The sequence below is a fragment of the Barbus barbus genome (assembly GCF_936440315.1).
Source record: "Barbus barbus genome assembly, chromosome: 23".
Lineage (NCBI taxonomy): Eukaryota > Metazoa > Chordata > Actinopteri > Cypriniformes > Cyprinidae > Barbus > Barbus barbus.
Window position 1 is genome coordinate 24,889,030 of NC_136751.1, and position 23,144 is coordinate 24,912,173.

Sequence of the window (23,144 nt, forward strand, 5' to 3'; positions counted from 1 at the left end):
TGGACCACAAAACCAGTCTTAAGTGTCAATTTTTCAAAATTGAGATTTATACATCATCTGAAAGCTGAATAAATAAGATTTTCATTGATGTGTGGTTTGTTAGGACAATATTTGGCTGAGATACAACTATTTGAACATTTTTAAATCTGAGGGTGCAAAAAAATCTAAATATTAAAAAAAAATATTGCCTTTAAAGTTGTTCAAATTAAGTTCTTAGCACTGCATATTACTAATCAAAAATGAAGTTGATGCATTTATGGTAAGAAATTTACTAAATATCTTCATGGAACATGATCTTTACTTAATATCCTAATGATTTTTGGTATAAAAAAAAAAATAACGATAATTTTGACCCATACAATGTATTTTTGGCTATTGCTACAAATATACCCCAGCGACTAAAGACTGGTTTCGTGGTCCAGGGTCACATCTATCAATATTTTTTTCTCTGTGCTTTTTGTACAATTGTTTGCAGAGATCAAACTGTTGAAGTATAAAATAAATTTAATATGCCAGGAGGATTGATCAAGAGGCTACACTGATCAAGACAAACAGCTCTGCACCATAAAGTCTACATGCCTCCAAAAACCTCATTTCAAGAGACATTGTTAAAACCAGCCCCTGTGAAAGATGCTGAGGTTAGTACAGGAAGACAGGAGAGTGTCACCTGTGCGTGTGGAAGAAACGATGAAGAGAATGAGGAAAATGGGGGTGAGGAAGAAGAAAGGAGAATGGTTTTCTTAGGGCAGCTCTTCAAGACCTCAGTCCCGCTGCTGGCCTTCAAATAGACAAGAGAGGAGTTCACATAAATACAACACCTCACACACACTCCTCTAATTAAAAAACCTGATAATACCATCCAAACATCCAATCACCTACTACACACAAACACAACCGTAGTGATGAGAGACAGGAATGTTGTGTTAGAGAACAAACAGTGACCCATTAGAAGCAGAAAAACAGTTGATAATCAAACCCAGTGACTTTAATGACACTTAACAAACACACAGACTTCCCCATGCACACGGAATGCCTAACAAAGCTATCAAAACCACATCTGAACCTCTACAGAAAGAGGAATATCAAAGCACCAGAACAATAAGCAAAGCGTTCGGCTCATTCATCTCAATCAAACTGGAAACGCAAACAAGAGCACCAAAGTGCAGTGTGGAAAGATATGCCTCTAGGTCTCCGATGCGTGAGCACGTCTAGTCAAACAGGAAACTAACAACAGAAGACAAGTACACAGGAGACTATATGATCACCTCGTGGGACTACAGTACCTTCTTGTTTACTACACAAGGAAGGACACTATATGATAACTGTAAAAGCAATGCGTCTTTTCTACAGCTGTGTACCTGCTCCTGTTTGATGGGGAGAGTTTGACACTTCAGTCTTTCTTTATAGCGGAAACTCATCTGCTCCTGTAACTGTGTGCGCCGCTGAATACAAGCATAAAAAGATTAATTCAAGGTGTCATGTTTCCCTCTCACAATCCACAATGCACAACAGTTCTCTCATTAAAACAAATGGAAACTCACCAACTGATCTTACTAAACCCAATTATAGACTTTAGAGAAGAGTAAATGCATTACCGTTCAAAAGTTTGAGGTCAGTATTGTATTGCATTGTATATTGTATTTACGTAATGACCTGTAATTTGCAAGCAAGCATTTAATTGATAAGAGAGACAGCAAAGACTTTTATAATGTTCTAAAAGATCTCCATTTCAAATACGTATTTCCTTAAGCACCAAATCAGCATATTAGGATGATTTCTGAAGAATCAAGTGACAATGACACTGAAGACTGGAGTAATGGCTGCTGAAAATTCTGCTTTATTAAAACAGCTATTTTAATTTGTAATAATATTTCACAATATTACTGTTTTTACTGTACTTTTGATCAAATAAATGTAGCCAATTCAATTCACAACAATTCATGACACACAAACAGAATTAATTTCTGTGTAAATCGTTCATAAAACTATCTTTGGGTAGACCAATTTAGTATGGCAACAAAAGAATGGTTTCAAGTACAATCCATATCTTTTCGACCTCAATTTCATCTTTTGGAGGTCTTTTGACCTCAATTTTGTTCTTGTCAAATATAAGATCTATATATGGGCTACTTCAACTCAAACAGACAAGAAACTAGCTTTTGAAACAGCAGTAAAGACTAAATGAAAAAAAAAGGACATGTAAGACATATTTCAACAACACAACCTTAGTTAAGACCCAGTTCATTTAGTTACAAAGACAATAACAAATATGGATGAGTAGAGAGGTAAGTAGGTACTTGGAGTGTTAACGGTTGATGGGAATCTGGGCGCATGGGATTGTACTACACTCTTTACCTTCCTCCACGCAGGGACTGGAGCCAACCGCACTGACTCTTTCAGAGAAGGAACAGCCGGAGAGGGGGTCAGTATGAGCCCCAGATCGGGCATGGAGCCCCCCTGTAACCAGTGGCACGTACGTGATGGGTGAAGTGACCAATGAAAAGTGACAAAGTGCCAAATTGGAGTGAGAAAGAATGGAAAAGAACAGAAATGAGAAATAATGATAGGCATGCAGAAAGAAACTGAAAGTAAATGACTGAACTGACTGCAGAAAAAACATCTGCAATGTGCAATGCATGAATAAAACTTAAAAATAACAACTATTAAAAACATGTGACCAGGGACTGAGTTTGAAACCAATTCATGCAGGAAGTAGAAGGAAACAGATGAATGAGCAGACATCCAAATGAGTCAGTCCATGCATGAGTCAGACCACAGACACCTGAGAAAAACACTACCGTTTAAAAGCTTGGGGTCAGGAAGATTTCTTTGTTTATTGGTTTTGAAGTCTTTTATGCTCACCAAGGCAGAATTCAAGAGAGAAATAGTTACATTTTATTACAGTGAAAAAAAACTTTTCTATTTTAATATAATGGGATGGCAACACTGAATTTCCAGCAGCCATTACTTCAGTCTCCAGGAAGCATTTTTTGTTATCCTCAGTTGAAAACTGCTCAAGTTGGGCCACTTAATATTTTTGTGAAAACCAAGATAAATTACATTCATAACTCTTATATGAATAGAAAGTCAAAAAGGAGAGCATTTATTTGAAATAGAAATCTATTGTACCTTCATAAAAGACGTTCCTCATTTTTGATCGATTTATAGCATTCTTTCTGAATAAATGCATTCATTTCTTAAAAAACTATTTTACTGACCTCAAGCTTTTGAATGGTAGTATATAGATAACCCTTTATTTTGCATGGCTCCAGTAGATAACAGTGTCAAACACATCACATCTGCAGAGCACAAAGTGTTTAGCTTCCTATTAAAAGCTCCCAAATCCTCGCTCATGCCAGTCATTCCTGTTGGCTACTCCATTAGAATGGATCACAGCATGAATCGGAGTCAATTTTCCTCTATAAACCGGATCATTTCAAACAATCCCAGCAGCATGCTGTGCACTTCAAGTTTAAAGTAACAGCAGTTTAGGACAGGATTCCTCTCGCTTGGTTTAACAAACCTGGGCTTTATTACCACATTGGCGTTTATGCTTCCCACATAAATAAATACTATTGCAAAAAGGTAATGCTGATTCACAACGTGATATTCTATCACTGCCTGACAAAAATCAGTTGTCATTTTCATGTAGTATTTTGCCCATTTCCTGGTAAGTAAAGGTTCATTTTTAACTTGAGTTTAAAATGAAATAGTTTCTACAGATTGAAGGGATAATATACAGTCTAGTGTTATTGTTAACTAAAACTTAAAGGGGTGGTTGATAGCGATTTTACTTTTTTAACGTTAATTAGTGGGTAATGTTGCTGTTTGACCATAAACAATATCTGCAAAGTTGCAGCGCTGAAAGTTCAATGCAAACGGAAATATTGTTTTTTTTAAATTCTGGCAGTTTAATGCCGACAAAAACGGCTCGTAGGGACTAGGAGTTAGGCCTACTTTCCGGGTTTGTGACATAACAAACCCAGACAAACCCCGCCCCCAGGAACATGCAACAAAGGGGGTGAGGCCATGCTGCGCTGCTTTAGAGAAAAGGAAGAAAACTAGGGGTGCACGTAAAAATCAATTCATATATGAATCACGATTCTTTCTTCTGATTCTAATGGATTCACAAGTTTCAAAATCAATGTTCTAAAGCAGCGGTTCTCAATCCGGTTCCTCACGTCGGCTCAGCTCCAACAATGAACTGTTCCATTTATACACTTATTTTCACATAGCTATGAGAAGTGCTATACATAGACGCACGTGCAGTTGCTGTGCTGTATTAAAGGTGTCATATGATGCGATTTCAAGTTTTCCTTTCTCTTTGGAGTGTTACAAGCTGTTTGTGCATAGATAAGATCCCTGAAGCTGCAAAGACTAAAGTCTCAAAACCAAAGAGATATTCGTTATAAAAGTTAAGACTCTGCCACGCCCCCCTAAAACGGCTCGTTCAAACATGCCCCCACATGTGTACGTCACAATGTGGGGAGATTTTCATAACATCGCCCAAAGTATACGCAATGAAAGGCAGCGGAACTATTATTCTCGCTGTAGTATTGTTGCTGCCGCCAGTGCCATGTCTTGGAGACGCCGTTTCATTGTGAAAGCGAAACTACTTTGTTTGGGCTTACAAAAGAGGATACAACTAGAAAAATTGACGCATTTCAGAAAGGCGGGGCTTCGAGGAGCAACAATAAATGTACAATACGTGGAAAATAATATGCTTTTTGAACCTTAAACCACAAACACATTGCATTACACCAAATAATGTTCTTTTTAGCAACATCATATGACCCCTTTAAAGCTTTAATCAGGATAAAACCATATATTAAAAGCTAACAGAAGCAGTAGCATTTACAAATAACAGCGTATCTAAAAGTATGAGACAACAGCAAACAAAAAACATACCATTAAGAGCCATGCTTGTACAGGTTCTGTGCGATTCTCTTCACTAATATTCTCTGGGTTTCAATCGGGCTCAAATTGATAAGCAATTTAGATGACGCCATTGTTTACAATACAACCGGAGCACATGCTTAGACGCGCACTAGAGGTGGTTTAGCCAATCAAAACACACTGGACCAGCTAACCAATCTGAGCCCATTGCGTATTTCTGAGGGAGGGGCTTCATAAAAGCAGGAAATGATCAGCGCGTTTATAGGAGAAGGGACAGAGTGGTGTGGAATAAAGATAAATTATGTGAAAAATAATAATGTTTTTTTTTAAAACGAAGCATTAACACATGTTAGACTGCACCCCATGAACACAATCAAGCCTAGAAAAAACAAACAAATCAATCGCCCCTTTAAGAATAAAAAATTTAAATAAATATAACAATAAAGTAAAATTGAAAAACTAATAAAAATGACAAGACAAAATTAAACTGAAATGAAAACATAAAAATAAATCTAACTCAATATTAATAAAAACTATAATAGCATGTAAATAATAACAAAATAGCACTGGTACAGTCAGCCAGACATTCCTGCAGAACAACAAATATTTTGTTGCAAATTTTGCTCCAACAAAGCAGTTTAGCTGTTGCTGAAGATGATGCTTTATTACACTTATTATTTTAAGAACTCACAAATGAAAGTCTACAGTCATTAGGCAGCTACTGTGCAAAAACACACCCACCTGTCGTTTGAGACCAGTGGACTGCGTCGGGGCGTTCTCCTCAAACTTCGCTAACAGCTGTGTGGCCATCGACTTCACTTTGTTGTTTGCTGCTCCAGCCGAATCAATTTTACGTTCTGCCAGAGCTGTAGCTATAGAGGGCCTGTCGTCTCGATTAACCCTCTGCAACTCTTCCTGTGATGTTGGAAAACAGGAATGAAAGGATTTAGACAAGTACATACACAAAGTTGTACATCCATTGACCCAGCGAGATATGGCCTTACATCCTCTGATTGTCCAGCCTGGCTGGTCTTTCGTCTTTTCCCCAGTCCATCCAGTTCCTTTTCTTTTTTATCCTACACAGGATTTGAGAGGAAAAGTTGAGATCACAAGAATCAATAATTTTGCAGTATCAGAAAGAAACTTGACTACCTTGGGGTTTCGTTTGCGGGAGATAGCGATGCTTTGACCCAGTTTACTGAAGAACGAGATGGGTGATTTAGTGCTGGCAATCAACGCAGCCTTCTCCTCAGGGCTCAGATTGTGGTTTTCTGAAACACAAAAATATGAATAATAATTACTCAAATCGATGAATGAACTGCATGCTAAGAAACAGCATAAACACTCCTAATGCCTTGACATTCTTTTTGGTTTTGCAAGTTTCTCTGGATGCATTATTGTAGATCCACAACTCACCACCAGGTGGCACAGTGTCCTTGAACATCTCATAGAACTGGCTGAGGTACATCACCATGGAGAGCTTGTCAGGCTCCACCACAACAGACATCTCCTTCCCGGTCATGATGGGAGAAATCCCAAACTCTTTTTCGGCCACGTCAAAACCCAACTGGTTGTTCTTCTCCATGTCTTTCTCATCCAGGGAGTCAAAGTCACTGTAGTTATAAGACATCGCCCCATGAGACATTTCCCATAATCATGTTACTTAGCAAGTTAGAAAAGATTTTAAAACACTGACACCAGATAACACAATGATACTGTAAAAACACCATGACCTAGAAAGCAGTTTAATACATCTTTAAATCATGAAACATCTGCTGAACATAATTTACAAGGGCTGTTCACACTGACAGTGATTCAAGTTGTTTTGTTTGGTTGTTAGCAGCAGTTATTACTCGGTTGCTGCATACAACTGCATAAGGTTGTCTGGACTCCAACTGCTGGTCGCCGCATTGCATTAAACTTTAAAGTTGAACTTTGCTGCATTCCCAAGTTAGTCTGTGTTGCTCATATTGCATCAAACTGGCAACAGTCATTAAAGGTTACTTTATTGATGCAAATCTGTTAGCGTAAATCTGTTTCAGCATCAAAAAGAAAATATTTTAGCAAAGAACTACTACTTGGTTTAAAAATGACCTATTTGAAAATATCAATTATTTAGGGGGTTTTTTTTCTGAAAGAAATGCTTTTATTAAGCAAGAACATTAAATTGATCAAAACTGACACTAAATAATGTTATATAATGTTAAAAAAATATTACAAAATATTAAAGAAAAAGAATGTTGCATAATGTTACAAAATATTTCTATTTCAAATGTTATCATGAACTATACATATTATATATACAGTAGTCAACATTTGAAGTCAATCACAAAAAAGTTCAAAGTTGTCCTAAAACAAGAACGGTTATTGCTTTGACGGATATATATATATATATATATATATTTTTTTTTTATTATTAGCAACAATGGCTATATTGATGGCAACGTTAACAGTATCATACATCCCTTACAATAATACAACATTTTCTGAAGCAGCAATCACTATACACAACATACAAGTAACAACAATGGTACTGATAAAAATCATAGAATCTTTCAATTTATTCAATGATAAAAATTCTAAAATTCTTCCGGGAGAGACCTTTTTAAAAATATATTTTAGTACTTTTGAGTAAAAACATCTAATATCATTTAAATGGACACTCTTTTAAAATGTTCTACACAAAATATTCTTATACAAATCACAAACTTTATATAGTATATTGCACATATATATAATATATATAGTGGTTCCCACATAAATATTAAGCAGCAAAACTATTATAAACATTTATAACTATAAGAAATGTTTCTTGAACACGGAATCAGCTTATTGGAATGATTTCTGAAGGATCATGTGACACTGAAGACTGGAGTAATGGCTGCTTAAAATTTAACCTGCCAATAGTGTCAATTCACACAATCTATTTTATAGCCGTTATGAGAAATATACTTCCTATAGATGTATATAAAACTGAACTAACACACTGCATAAGTACTGTATCTGGATTGAGCTACTGGAGAAGGCAATTGTCGGTGTGTGGTTTCCTCCTCAGAGACTTCCTTAATGCTGCCTTACAAACACAAATGCAGGCTAGTTTAGCTGACTATAACAAACAAGTCATGAGCAAAAGCTTTTAAAGGTCACTCAGCATCTGCTCTAATGGACAGTTATGATAATGCTAATGTGCGTCTCAAAAGCTAATGAGGCTTTCAGCTGTTCTTCGTAACAGAACCCAGAGTAAGAATAACTACAGCACGAGTTCCTGGCATTTCGCAAAAGAGAAACTTACCCAGCCGTACTGTTACTATAGTGTGCTGTACTCAACAGATGAGTAAGCCAAGTAAATAAACACTACATGGTAAACAAAGCTAGAAATATCTTATCAAAAGTAATGAGGTGAGTACAAATTAACTACCACAGCTGATGAAACACTTAATATATTAGCAATGACATTATCACTTGAAGGCGCACTCTGTAAGCTTTTGCTGACTCATATTCCACAGCTTAAACGGACAGTTCACACAAAAATTTTAATTTCAAAATAAATTTAATAAAGTCTCAAGACATCATTTACTAATTCTCAAGTTTTTATCTTTTGTTGAACATAAAAGAAAATATTTTGATGAATGTGGGTAACCAAACTGTTGTTGGTCCCCACTGACTTCCATAGTAGGGAGAAAAAAATAATACTATGGCCATCAATGAGGACCAGAAACTGTTTGATTAACCACATTCCTCAAAAGATCTTCTTTTGTGTTTAACAGAATAAAGTAAACCATGAAAGCTTGGAATAACATGAGGGTTAGTAAATGACAATTTTCATTTTTAGGTGCTTTCAATAAAGCGGTTAAATCTTTGACTTATCGGATCTTCTGTTTTGCATGTAGTTTTCTGTCTTCTATTACAGAATAAATGTTATAAATGTCACTTCTGAGCAATTCAATGTGTTCTTGCTGAACAGAAGTATAAAAAAAATCTTGCTGACCCCAAACTTTTGAACAGCAGTGTCTTATTTGAGTGTACATAATTTTAAAAAATATTTGTCAAAAGATATTATAAAATGTATTTTTAAGTACTGTATCTTTCATGATTATAGTCCAAAGCTCATAATCATACACCAAAACCTCAAAACTCTGAAAAATTTTCTCTTTTTAACTTTGCTTGATCTCCTGTGTACTCACACTGACGGGGCATATGACTTACACGTCCTTTCCGATTCAAGTTTTGTTATTCTTTGCATGAACTGAATCTCTGATTCTCTGCAGCAGCGTTTGTGCTCCAGTCCTACATCTCTAAATATAGCACCGTAATAACACAGGGTTTTTGTTGGGATCAGCATGTGGCATACTGCACTTACATGAGGTCTGGTCTGTATCGGTGGATGAGCGCGCACAGGGCCACGCCGCTCTTCCAGGACATGGTGAGATCAGACACGCTGACAGCTCTGTATCCCTCCGTCTGCCTTTGACACCAGTTCAGCAGCTTACTGGAGCGTACGATGGACTCTGATGGGGGGGGAAGCAAAGTCAAGTGGTGCCCAAGCAAGAATGTGCATATTCAGTAATGGAATCGGATCGGAGTTAGTCACATGACCAGAGCAGCGTCTGAGGAACTTTCATGGTGCATTTCATTCCTTTTTTGAGAGGTTATGAAACATTCAAGACACCGACGGCATTGAGAATAGTTCTCAGTTTGTGAAAATCCACAAATATTTGTTAGAGCATAGTTGCATTTCATTCTAAAGTGCTCAAAGACAACTTTCCATTCCATGTCAGTTACACTTCTCATACAATAAACTGCACAAAGCTTGTTGAAATGTAGAAGCCTGTAGAACATCATGCATTCGGATTAGAATCGCCCACAAAATTACCTTGCAATTGCTTCTCAAGCAGAATTTCTAGGATGAAAATAAATCAAATTATACACATTTACATTTGAGACTATTCAAATGTATAGAAAGGGGGAAAGACTAAATAAATATGGAAAATTAACGTATCCACAGCTGATGTGCAATTATAATGTGATACTAAATCTACCAACCATTTCTTGTGAGTTTAGGAGTTGAAGAGTTGACCACATTCTCCATGTCGACACACAAATCCCTGGTTTCTCCGGTGTCTAACAGATGTCGTACCTGTAGACAATTATATTGTAAAGGCAATATCACCAATAGCTAAAAAGCATGCAGAAGGCATATAAAATGCCAATGTGTGCATAAAGTGACAGCAAATTAACTGCGCACAAAATTAATGACCTTATTTACAGATTAGTCACTCAAAAGCCAAAAAATAAAAAATAAGCAGCTGGGTTTTCTGACCGGTCAGATGTGCATAAACCCACCTGGTTGGGTCTCACTTGGTGAAGGCTGATGTTGGGGTACCGTTTAGTCGGGTCCACGCTGTACTGGCTAAAGTTCTTGCTCACATTCTCTGGGGTCGTCTGAGGCAGCAGTCGATAGATACTTTCCCTGAAACCCAAAGGAGTCATGTTTGTTTTAAGACCCAAATTCCCTTAATTTTGGCGTTCATCCCTTTAGTGATGTCTCAAGATGAGACCCTAGAGACATCATGCAAGCTACTCCCCCGCAAACACGCTGCTTATTGCATACAAGTTGAAAAGTGTGAATTACCCTGCAGTATGCAGCAAAATAACAGTGCAGGAAGAAAACGAGCACCACAGTAAATGACGGCCTGCAGGGACTTGAGCTGTTTACTGCTCAGTTTGAAGACACAATCACTGTCAACCTCATCATAAATTCTGTATCACTCTAGATGTGTTTAGTATAACATCTGTATTACAGTATGCCAAAAGTTTAAATATTCTGACACAATTAAGATTAAAATGCAAAATAATTGCATTTACTTCCATTATCACGTCCAATATCACATGTGAAAACAACAACCATGTTTCTGAAAGCCTAATTATTGCATACAGTTTCTTATCAAAGTCTCTTTAAGACAAGTCCTGTCACTCGGCGGCCATCTTTGAAACGCCTCTCGGGCATCCAAGTGCAGCTCCTCATTATTTTTTAAAAACAAACAGCATTCCATTCTGTACATAGTATGGCTCACCGTTCAGCCAGCACCTCCAAAGGGGAGCTTCCATGAGCCCAACTCCGCACCATCCACGCTGAATCCATGGCTGCCAAGAAGCCTCTTGCTATTCCGGTACCCATCGGCCAGAATGGCTACACACACACAAAAGACACATATTCATCAGTCAACTTGTTCCTCATATACAAGGAGTGAGAATGAACAGTTGTACACTAGGGATGGGCGATATCTTATCACTTGTGATATACCGGTAAAAATTCTCCCCACGTTAAGAATTAGTCTTCAAGTGTAGTTGTTGACAATAAGGCGCGTTCGACTTGAGCAACGAATCCTATGCATTCGAATCGCTCTCGTGGTACTTTGATGTCATACAGTCGAACATGCCTATTATTTCTGTGCGCGACGTAAAATTGAGGAGTTTATTGCTAAATGAGGAGCTCCTTCCTACAGTGCACAAAAAAAAAATCGGTCTGAATAAATGTATTACAGTAGCAGGTGTGCGATACAGTTCTGCATGTGTATGAGCCTGTTTACAAACCTGTTGTCCAACAAAGATATCATTTATTGACATGTTTTTTCTCCAAATTAACTTACAGTTGAGTGTTTGAAATAACTTTTTTGTGACCAGACGTGGTTTCATATTACAGAATGATAGTATTATATACAGTGATAAAGGCTATGTCGATTAGCATTGAATTATAAGAACACAGTGTGTACTTAGTTATGCTCACAACACCTTATTTTGGGTAAAAATAGGAAAGATAATACGTTTCTCTAAAGAAACAGGATTCCCTGAATTATCGTCATTGATATCGTTATCGCAATAAATACCAGAAATATTGTGATATATTTTTAAGCCCATATCGCCCATCCCCATTGTACACTTCATATTAGAAATCAGTCACCTTCTGTTTGGAAGAAGATGGAAAAACTGCCCTCACAGTTGTGGCCTAGCTAGTGTAAAACTGAGTGTGGTGTTTTAACTTAACGCTTTCATTACCACAGCTTCTGAAGTGGTGGTTTCAGATTTATGTGAGAAAATGTTTTTTCAGAAGTGGAAATTTGTCAAAGGAAGACATTGGAGAAGAGCAAAAGCCAATTTTGCGGTACTTCATGGAAAAACATAATCTGGTTCTATTAAAGTAGGTTTTAACAAATAACAAACTCCCTTTCATGAAAATAGTCTTATTTCCCTCCTCCACATCGGATTTCCACTCACCTCTAGAAGACTGTCCCCCACCAGGGCTACTAGCAGCTTATGGCCGTTGCGCTGGCGGACGAGTGCTGCGTTCTCTGAGGCATACATACAGGTGAAGTCAAACATGGCGACGTCAGGTTGGCCGTAATGGTTGATGGCAAAGTCCATCTTTGGAAGCTGATGGTTGGTGGAGAAATCTGCTGCTTCTCTGGCGTAGGACAGCAGAGCCTTCTGGTCCACATTGGCCCTGGAGAGAAGCATTTCTGTGTCGGCATAGTCCTGTACAAGATCGTAAAAAAAAATTGATAAATAAGACAGGTATAAGCAAGTCATACACACATATACATATATATATATATATATATATATATATTAATCACAATTAATCGCATCCAAATATATATTAATCACAATTAATCGCATCCAAAATAACACATGCATGTATATGTTATGTTTATGTATTAGATGTTTATATAACAAAATAATAATATAAATGTATATACACATGTAAATATTTTCACAATATATACTGTGTGTATTTATATATACACATAATAAACTAAGTGCACATACATACATTATGTAAACAATGTAAATTTACAAATTTATATAAAATCGTTTGACAGCACAAAAAAAAAAAAAAATTAATTCATAAATGTTGTATTTTCTTTACGTAAATAATAATATAAATTATGACCAGTACTAATGTTTGTGGCATCTTTTTGATAAGACAGAATTTAACAGAAATAGTCAAACTCATTTTTGTCATGGAGGAAAATAATTATATATAATAAAAAAAAAAACTTTTAAAAAGGCGGTTATGATATTTTAAAACTACGCTCAAAGTTTTCTGTAACTGAAGAGCACCACGAGGCCTATAATTCAGTCCTGAGTGGCTGTGGGTGTGGTAATGCGATATTTGAGAGGTCTTCCTCTCTGATTCATGTTGCTACGAGCGAGCAGTGTTTGTTTCTCCTAACAGTCAGGCTCTTTAAAACAGATGAGGACTCTCAACACTGACACTCATTTAAAATGGCTTTATTCTGAGCACCATTACATCTGAGGCATAATCCTGCATATTAAACACGAGTGTTTTGTCCAGTGGGATTCAGTAATTTATCCAGAAAAATGCAAAGTAAGCATCCCTCTCTCGCAATCTGTCAGGCTACATTAATTGGTATCATTACTGTGCATCATTATATCAGTTGTATTGTGCAAGAGTTTGTGTGTGAGTGTGAGAGAGAGGGCTGGGATTGAGGCTCCCTGTTAATGACTCAACAAACTTGGCAGTACTCGGAACAGAGCAGAAGAGCTCATTGTGAATAAAAGAGAACAGACTGTCCACACCAAGTAATGATCATTTACACTCCTATGTCCTCCTCAAGACAGAATTAAACCTTAAAGCAGATGTTTCTACTGGTTTTAGATGGTTTAAGATCTTCTCCCAGCCTCACCAAGCTAGCGTGCTTCTGGTTTAGCTAGTTGGTCAGTTGACTTCCCTGCCTAACCAGATTAAAAGTGTCAAAATCCATCTAAAACAGAAAAACCAGGCCAGCTGTTCTTGTTTTTTTTCAGTTTAAGTCTGTATTGCATTTCAAATCATCTGCCTTAAGCAGAGGTGTGCTAGTACTTTTCTAAGGGACAGAGAAAGGCAAACAGGAAGATAAAAAGAAAGTGAGAATAAAAGAGTGGAGATTAGTTAGAAAACTGGCGCTAGTCAAACTCTTTGATCACTCACATGTAGAATGACACCCTTCTCCAGCAGGCTCTGCTTTTTGGCAGTCATTACAAAGTAGTGTGTGTCATCCTTATAGTAGACAATGTTTTCCAGGTCAATTCCTGTGGAGGCAAACCAAAAGAGAAAAAGACAAAATGAGAGAGCGGGAGGAAGAGATTGAAGTGGAGATGTGACAGACAGCATGTCAAGGGGGGAAAAACAGGGAGACAGAGATAGAAAGAGGAAGTTGTTTGCATCCGCTCACAGATGTAATTAAGTTCCATCTGTGCGGCAGATAATGCGCCCACTCCCTCCATCAACAGGATAGAGAGAGAGGAATAACAGGGATTATACAACTCATAAAACAGCAACAAAATCGGCCAACTCAGCACAAAGCACAGGAACAGATTCTTCAAGTATTTGTTTCCTACACTGCTGGATCTTCTAGAAGTACCACAAAAAGATTCTCTAAAAGTATAACAAGAGTTCTTCTGTTAGCTATGAGCTGTAGTTGTTATTGTTCTGACAGATATATTCAATACGACTGCTTGTTGTACCTGTGGCTTCTCTAAGGTCCTGGAAGAACTTCTGGTTGAAGATGAAGGCTACTCCACTGATCTCCTCCACCTTTGCTTCTGCTGTTGTGTTGCGGTTAATGAAGTTAGCTGTGATAGCAATAGCCAATTTGCCCCTAAACTCCTTCCTCCTGAACCCTGGGGAGAAAGCACAAACATTCATAAGAATCAATGCCAAAACGTTTATGCAAATCGACAACAGATCAGTCAGATTTCCAATGACTAAAAACTAGATTTTGTTTTACATACTTGAAGAAAATGTGAGTGGTGTTGCCCATGCAAAATCCCAACACGTTACTGGGTGACATTTTGAGTATTCTGAATGTGTTGCTATGCTATGTTGTTTGGGTGTTTTAGTGAAAAGACACCCTTTGCATATCTAGCAACCAGAAATTCATTAATTAGATTTGAGTGTCATCTTCAAATGTTTTATTCAGCAGTCAAGGGAACATTAAACTGATCAAAGGTTCATATCGCATCCAATATATCGCCCAGCCCTAATATATATACACATACATATATATAAAAAAGCATTTGAACATTCTACTCAAAGAATCTTGTAAAATATCTAATCTTGAAAATATATCTAATGCACTAAATCCACAGTATAATGATTTCTAAACGATCATGTGACACTGAAGACTGGAGTAATGGATCATGAAAATTCAGCTGTGCACAAAAATAAATTACAAAAGTTATTTTAAATTGTAATAATATTACACAATTTTACTCATTTTAATCAAATAATGCTGCCTTGTTATGCACAAGATACTGTCTTGTTATGCACAAGAAAACAAACATCTGAACGTTAGAGTTTAAAGTTTATTCAGTTAGTCAAGTATAAGCACACTTCTCTTAAATAAGAAGCATGTTTGAGATATCATTCATGTCTGCAGGACAAGTTACACACTGAGGTTTGTTCAAATTCCTAGGCAAGCACCACTAATTATTTTTGTTCCTGTCTAGACAAGAACCAAAGATTCAAAGAGAGGACATTCTCAATTATGATTTTATATGACGTACTATATTCTTACCTGATAGTGTGTTTCTCCTCCCATCAGCCCCAATTATGACGTCGAACTCTAGCTCATTGACTGGATGTGTTCTGGGGTGGACCTCGGCTCTCCACCCAATTCCTGGAAAAACCAACAGCATGTTCAGCGACGACAGACAAGTCCTTTCTCCGCAAGACTTGGTATCCCTTCAGAATATGCCTAGGCTCTTTAGAACGACTGGTATTTATGTGGAAATAGAAACAAACGAATGGAACTGCTGAACTTTAGCATGGAAAGGACGTGAGAAAGTGATCTTACTTTCATTCTCTTGGTCTTCTGGTGGCTCAATGAGGCCTTTGAACTCCACATTGACATGAATCTCGATGCCAAGGAGAAGAGCTACCTTCAAGAGCATCAGCTGCAACTGACGAATACCTGCAGTAAGAGATTACAAAAACCACATCTGAGACTCCATTTACACATGGTATTAAAAACTGACTCAAAATGTGGACAAGACATTCTAGAGAGGTTCCTCTGATTAGATACATCACCACAAGTTCAATTAATTTTCTTCTTGGCCAAAACTGTTCTATCTTGCTGGCAAAGTTTAAAGACCTTGTTTTGGCAGGTTTTCCCCAACACATCCCACAATGATTATGTGAGTAGGCAGCTATTCAATGTCTGGGATGAATCAGCATATATTAGTATTTACACTACACTTGCTGGGAGTCCTTGAACACCTCGGAAGGTGGTTGGAGTAATTGAAAGTCTCCAATGTGTGTCGTAACCCATCTACGTTTAGTGCTCTCCTCTAGCTGTCATGTGTAATGTCTGCACTGTCAAAGTTCATTTCTCTCTAAAAGAAAAATAGTTTGATACACTACTTACTGATATGGTCGATGGCTCCAGCACAAAACTTGCCGTAGAACTTCTTGGCTCCAAGACCCCTCAGATCCTGAATAGTGAAAGGCCAAAGATGGAGCACATTGTTTCGGGAGAATGCATCCCTCTTCTCCAACAAAACCACCTTGGCTCCAAGGAAGCCCAGCTCTATGGCTGTCCGCAAACCACATGGTCCAGCTCCAATGATCAGACACTGAGAAACATAATTCATAAGGAGTAAAAACCAAATCATCAGGCCACCAAGTCCATAAAGAATCCATTTTAAGCAATACCAGAACATTGCAAGTTTGAGAACTAATAACCAAAACACTCTCTTTCACCCCAGGGAAACTTTCATACTTTGGTGTTGGCACAGGCCCTTCCTTTTTTGTATTCTTTGTGGCTGGCGCGCTTGTCTAACTTGGCCCAGAGAGCTTTGGCTTTCCAGTAGTTGAGCTTGGACTTGAGTTTGTGGTAGAACACACGGTATTCATTGGGCTTGAGTTCCAGGAAGTCACAAAGCTCTTGAAAAGCCTTGAGAGTGCCTTTGCAGGTGGTGGCCTGGACGAAGCGGTCAAAGAGCACGTGGGACTGATTCGCCCCTTCTCCCACCGCATTGACGCCTCCATCTCCCATGGTCCCTTGACCCAACGAGCAGGGATTATGGGACAGGCCACGTCCAGCTTACTCAGAGTCTCTCTGTTTGTGATTCAACTTCCGCCATAGGTAATTTTCATCTGGAATGAAAAAAAAAAAAGATGTAAATATTTTATATGTACACATCACTATGGCACATGTGGAAATGCACAAAACTATGCAGAAGTATAAAAAAAAAAAAAAAATTATTCAATATTTTGGCTTATTTTGAAAAAGTGTTGTTAATTATCAATGAGTGCACATCACCTTTTTTTTTTAAAACCATTTCAGACAACTTTGCCTAAAAATAAGTGCAGAAAATGCGATGAAAATCTGCAGATTGCATGTAGATTGCATGTACTCCTTATTAGATTTTTCCTCAATGATAAAGAGATGATAACATTTAAATAACATTAAAGCATGGCTTTAACAGAAAGGAGAGATATGGAAGCTTCTGGGTTTAGTTTCAGAAACAGACTCTTTAAACAAGCATACCTAAATAAAACAAGTATTGCTACATGATTAAGTTGTGGAAAAAGTCCATGTGAACAAGAAGTTGCTGCCTACTTATTTCAGCATAGTGACACATTTTCAAATGAAATAGAATATTGAATAGAGGGCAGAGTTTTATTTTAGCGCTCCTCCTCTCCATCTCTCACTCACAGCAGTCTAATGGTCAGGGGGTGTGGCTAAGGATATTCTTAGAAAGAGCAGAGAATGCCCCATGTCCTTATCTCAGACTCAGTGACCACAGGAAGTCTGATGAACGCACAGAAACCCAAACAGGAAATGCTGTAATATTGGAAGTTCATGCATTCTGTGAAAGGGACACCCCAGACATGATAAACCAACCACAGTGCTACATGAATAACAAAAACTATTGCTGACACCAAGTCCTAATCAGGTGTGAAATAGTCTTGCGTCGCCAAACCTTCATCAGCCTGTTTCTCTTTAGAGCTTATTTTGGTCAAGAACTGGCCATTCGAACAGGAAGAGACCTCAAGACATGTAAAGTAACCAACCAGTTTACTTGGCATTGAAATGGTGAGAAAGTGTCTCACAAATGTGTGCCTCAGAATGTTGCAATACAGCTGACAAACACCAGATCTTGTTGACATTGGCCAACAAAGGAGGAAAAAAAAAGCTCAGAAACGCTGATAACCAAACATTTCGGCAACAGTGTACAGGAAACCTCTCCAAAAGATTATTTTTAAAGCAATATTTTCTATGACGTTCTAAACAAGTGGAGAAAAAAAACAATGCCAAGTAATCAAAAAACAAAATTATACATAATATAGACCCATCAAAGGAATCGCATTTAGACTGTTTTTCAATCAGGCAACTGAAAGTGGCCACATAGTTAACTGTCAGCCACTGAAATAGAACATCTAAAATATCACAAATTAGCAGTTTGTCAAGGCCAAGGACATGCACATACTCCCTTTAAACGAATTCAGACTCACACACACTGCTAAGGTGTGGTCTAGATGAAGGAAATCTCCACCTCACATAAAGCCGATGAAAGGGAAGGTAGGTGAAGGGTTAGCGTGAGGGCCCTTTCACTGGGTTCCAGCTCTAGTGTGCTGTGAAAACACGCACCTGACCTCATCGCTCTGAAACCGCTGTGCCAGCAATCGGCTCAACGCTACAGCCAGCCAATAAAAGCCTTAGTGTCAAAAAGCCACAAAACATATTGTAATGATATCACCCTTACATGTAGGGCTGTCATAACAATGACATTTTAGCTGACAACTGGGGCCAGTTGCATAAACTTAGCCACCATGTTAAGACTGTGTCTTAAGAACTAGTTTGAACTAGCAGTTGCCAAGGGGCAATCAGTCTTACGTTTCCAATACAAATAAGACCAATTTCAAAGCTGAATTTAAAAAGTTATGACCAGTCTTGAAGGAAAAATTAGATGACTAACTATTTAAGAGTAGTCTAAACAGTTTATGCAACCGGCCAAGACAAATAATTACAATTATAAAGCCCTTGCAGTGTAAGCTCAATAAACAGACATTTATTAATAACTACATTTATAATATAATATAACACTAGTTTAAATGAAGTCTGTGTTTTATTGTGTATATAAATTATATATACTGTACTTAATATTAGCAATACTACTACTACTAATAATAATAGTAATAATTCACATTTACATTCACACTGATGTTAATTTGAGTAGATTTCGTTGCTGTAAATATTATTAGATTCACTTAAAATTCCCTGATTGGGTAGCAATATTTGACTAACATTTATAAATCACAGTTATCTCCATCAGATGGAGACAGGCCTATAACCATATGAAGTGTACAAAGACTTCATGTTTTCATATTAAACAAATGGATTATAAAGTCTTGAAGTATTTTGTCCTGTAAATTTCACTACACATGTCAGCTGTCGCACTGGCTTTCCACTAATTTGGAAAGGCGTGTGAATGCATGCTGAGGCAGATGGATCTGATTACCCGTTTCCTCTCTTCATTACTCTATGACAGGACACGAATGCTTCAAAGGGTTGAACTTTTTTGCAAGGCAGCGGTTGGGTAAACAAATACAACACTGAAATGCACTGATGTTCAAAGTACAGCTCATTTAACAAAGGTTGCTGAATTACGGAAAGAAAAACTGTTTTCTATTGCAGGGTATGCAGAAACTGACCATCATAGGACAAATATAGATTTTTTTCTGGTTGTCCTCATGCAGCTTTAATTCTGTTAGCTCCTGAAAGCCGAGAACCTCGGCATGTATATGATATCAGAGAACCTCAGCGGTGAAGCTTGGGTTACACCGAATATCATGTGAACCCAGCTGTGTTATGTATCAGTGCAGACTAACCTGTTTAAAGGCTTCAAGTAGCTACAACTGAGGAGACTGACTCCTCAAGAGCATGGGAAGAAGCTGGTTTCACATACACACACACACTCCTTCGTCAGCCATAAGATTCATACAGAAGCTGCATACCTTTTCTGCGCTGATGGTGGAGGACAAAGAATTATAAAACTAAACTGATTATCAAAAAAAATATTGGAGTAAAAAACAAATATAAGGTGCAGGGATGTGTAGAACTTCAAAAACAACAGCAGTTAAAATCATGAAATATGCTGAGCTTTTTATGGAACTCTGTGGATCCCATTCAGGACTGGCCATAAGCCGAGAAGGAAGCATAAACATGTGCTTGGAACTACAACCATACAAATATTGTGAAACATGGGGTTTAATTCTACAGAGGTCATTTTGTGGAGGATATTGCAGCATTTTTTAGCACTAGCCTGATGATTAATCAATAAGTAATTTATGATTTCTGGAATAGAATAGAATAGAATGTTCCCTGATATTACCATTTTAATGACCATAAAACATCCAAATGTTTCCCATAAAATCTTTATCTATCACTATATTTATAACTTCTAGAACTTTGTTGAAGAACCTGGATTCATTCATAAAAATGAATTCTTAAAACCTACTTAAGATAAGAGAGACTTTGATCACTGCAACAAACCAACGCTAAAACGCTTGTTCCTCACAGCACTGACTCATGGGAAGATGAAGATCCAGGTTACGTAACGCTGCAATGCCCTATAGTCATGTTAAAGCATAACATAATACGAACTCCCAGCACGCCTGAACACTTCCAAAACAGGGCCTGCTATAATTGAATGCAGGTCTATATCCAGCACCTCTTTTCACAGAGGAAACGCCGCACATTTCTGCCATTGAGTGACCGGTCACTATAGGTATATTCAATTTCAGACAGCAATCTGTCCCTCGTCACTCATCAATGTGGTGTTAGCGATATATAACTGCTATGAATATGCACTGAACTTTGCATGACATGACAGAGACAGAAGATAATCATTATGGACATGCTGATGAACAGCATGACACAAGACATATGGAAACAAACCACAAATGCATTCCACTTTACAGCATAATAACCAATAAATAAATAACCAATCAGATAAATATACAACCCACCCTCACTCGCCTGTGACTGTGCACACAAGAGGGAATCCAAACAGACGGTTTCAATTCAAAGCACACTTTCTAAAACACACACAAAGTACGCATTTTTTAACTTTATGGAGAGGTTGTGTCACAGTCTGGGCTAAAAATAGACCATATTACATGTCTGAATGGACTGTACAAAAGCTCTCTCCACACTTTTCTTCCTGTAGGAACCTCATATATTTCCAGTATGCTTCCTGTAAGGTCGTGTGGAAGGGAGACATGTGTGAGTTTTAGCTTATAGGAGGAAGGACTTTATACTCTGAGGACTCTCATTGATGACAAATAATAACTCGAGACTTTTCCAATCATCTGGAAAAACCTGGAATCAAGGAATGAATGGAATCACAAAAAAGCCATTTCTAGCCAACATAGCTCAGTAAAATGAGGAAAAAAAAAGAAAATCACAAAAATATTCTTCACATGAAAATCACACTTAAAATGATTCTTAAAAAAATGCCATCAAAAACAAACATATAAATGATCAAATGTATAAAATGAATACATAAATATAAACACGCTCATCTTTTGTAAAAAAAAAAAAAAAAAGAAATCTACTAAAGTAGTTTTTTGTTTTAGAAGGGGTTTATAATTAATGTATTTATTCTATACATTTTATACTTGTACACTTGTTAAAATTGAAATAGATACGATTTATAATATGTTATTAGAAATATATATAACATTTGTGTGGGTGGAAAACAACGATCCAACAATAATTTGCACGAAACGGGTTCCATAAATGCATTATTATCATCAGACATTTTCATTTTTGGGTGAGATACTCCATTTAAATCGAAGCAGGCACAGTTATCAGCCATTTCTGATAATGTCAAAGTGGCAAAATATCTGCTGATTAGAATTTAGGGCTGCCGATATCTGTAGCAAAACACAAGTCATGGTTTACACGTTTACCACTGACACAATTTAGATAAACCTTCTCTATCCAAATTCAGTCAAACAACAACGTCAAGTTTATTATACAGTTCGTGTGTATAATTTAAAAGTTTATTGTTGATAGTTCCTAGGAATTCACCAGATAACATTAAGAAAACAAATAAAATCACTGTCACATGAAATGTCACATGGGAAAGATTAAATATTTTAAGATACTAGCCGCGGTGAGACAAAGCACCGTATATCAAAATATAAACAGAAAAAAATTAAATTGCAACCTTATTGTGCTAGACGACAACTCCTAATGTATCTCCCATACATTTATCTCATAGAAAGAATCTGCACATCTATCTTCAAGTCTTTTATTCTTTGTTTGGCTGCGATTTTCCCCTGAGAGCGAAGGGGCTTCCCTTAACAGCGCATAAAACATTAGGCTGTGCCGTCTATCAAGCAGATGTGATGTCTCCTCCTCCTACTGCTGTGCCTTTCCCTCCAGACAATCAGGTGAGACGGAGTGCTGTCGCTATGGAAACATCACCAAAAGAGCATGACATCATTATACACACGCTGTAATGGAGGAGGGGCGCCAAGTCAACAGAGCCGCATGTGGGCAGGTAAACAAAGCAAACTGATGTGGGTGAGGCAAACTGGGCCATTATCCACCTGAAATTGCTGCTTTTCCTTTCTTCTTTTAAAACAATGGCAATAGCTGTGAAACTCCTGATTTAAAAAGTAGCCAATCCTTCCAAATTGAGTTACAGAATAATATTGCCCATAATTACCATCTGAACACCATCCACCACACCTCAGTGACTGCGTACAACAGTTTAATTCATTCTTAGAGTATCATCTGCGCTTTGAATCTTTGGGCATTGCAGTTTAAATGACAAGATTGAGTTTGTCAGCCCAAGTAAACAAACTAAAACACATGAACTCTGCTTTAAAATGCAAAACAAGTTAAGTCAATAAAAACAATGACATTAAACATACAAAGCTTGAGAAATTAATCTATCTATAGGCTAATAAATAAAGAAAACCTGTATGGTATAATGTTTTTCTGTGAAACAAAAAAAAAAAAATCTAAAATTTTCTATAAATCTAACTCTAAAATTTTAGAGCTTGACATTCATGGTCATTATGAACTGTCATTATATGGAAAAGAAAGAAATTCTGCTTTTATGTGTAACAGAAAAAAAAACAACAACAGGGTTTGGAACGACATGAGATCATTTTTATGTTTGGATGAGCTATTCCTTTAAATAAATCACAGTCTATATGTTTG

General features: G+C 37.3%; 1 protein-coding gene across 2 annotated transcripts in view; it reads right to left on the reverse strand.

Moving 5' to 3' along the window:
* LOC306842526 (protein-methionine sulfoxide oxidase mical3a-like) overlaps positions 1 to 23,144 on the reverse strand; it is a 66,280-nt gene that overhangs the window by 33,719 nt on the left and 9,417 nt on the right. The window contains exons 2-20 of one of the 2 annotated variants that reach the window (XM_079373454.1): positions 16,680 to 17,056; positions 16,326 to 16,533; positions 15,756 to 15,872; positions 15,477 to 15,578; positions 14,425 to 14,580; positions 13,889 to 13,989; positions 12,172 to 12,429; positions 10,971 to 11,086; positions 10,240 to 10,366; positions 9,940 to 10,033; positions 9,770 to 9,796; positions 9,257 to 9,404; positions 6,313 to 6,509; positions 6,049 to 6,167; positions 5,901 to 5,972; positions 5,638 to 5,811; positions 2,356 to 2,457; positions 1,359 to 1,442; positions 668 to 778 (exon numbers count right to left, since the gene is read on the reverse strand). In XM_079373454.1, the coding sequence (XP_079229580.1) occupies positions 668 to 778; positions 1,359 to 1,442; positions 2,356 to 2,457; positions 5,638 to 5,811; positions 5,901 to 5,972; positions 6,049 to 6,167; positions 6,313 to 6,509; positions 9,257 to 9,404; positions 9,770 to 9,796; positions 9,940 to 10,033; positions 10,240 to 10,366; positions 10,971 to 11,086; positions 12,172 to 12,429; positions 13,889 to 13,989; positions 14,425 to 14,580; positions 15,477 to 15,578; positions 15,756 to 15,872; positions 16,326 to 16,533; positions 16,680 to 16,955 (2,589 nt within the window). In that variant the 5' untranslated portion in view covers positions 16,956 to 17,056. The remainder of the gene's footprint in view (positions 1 to 667; positions 779 to 1,358; positions 1,443 to 2,355; positions 2,458 to 5,637; positions 5,812 to 5,900; positions 5,973 to 6,048; positions 6,168 to 6,312; positions 6,510 to 9,256; positions 9,405 to 9,769; positions 9,797 to 9,939; positions 10,034 to 10,239; positions 10,367 to 10,970; positions 11,087 to 12,171; positions 12,430 to 13,888; positions 13,990 to 14,424; positions 14,581 to 15,476; positions 15,579 to 15,755; positions 15,873 to 16,325; positions 16,534 to 16,679; positions 17,057 to 23,144) is intronic. The other variant, XM_079373453.1, reaches the window with a different exon arrangement.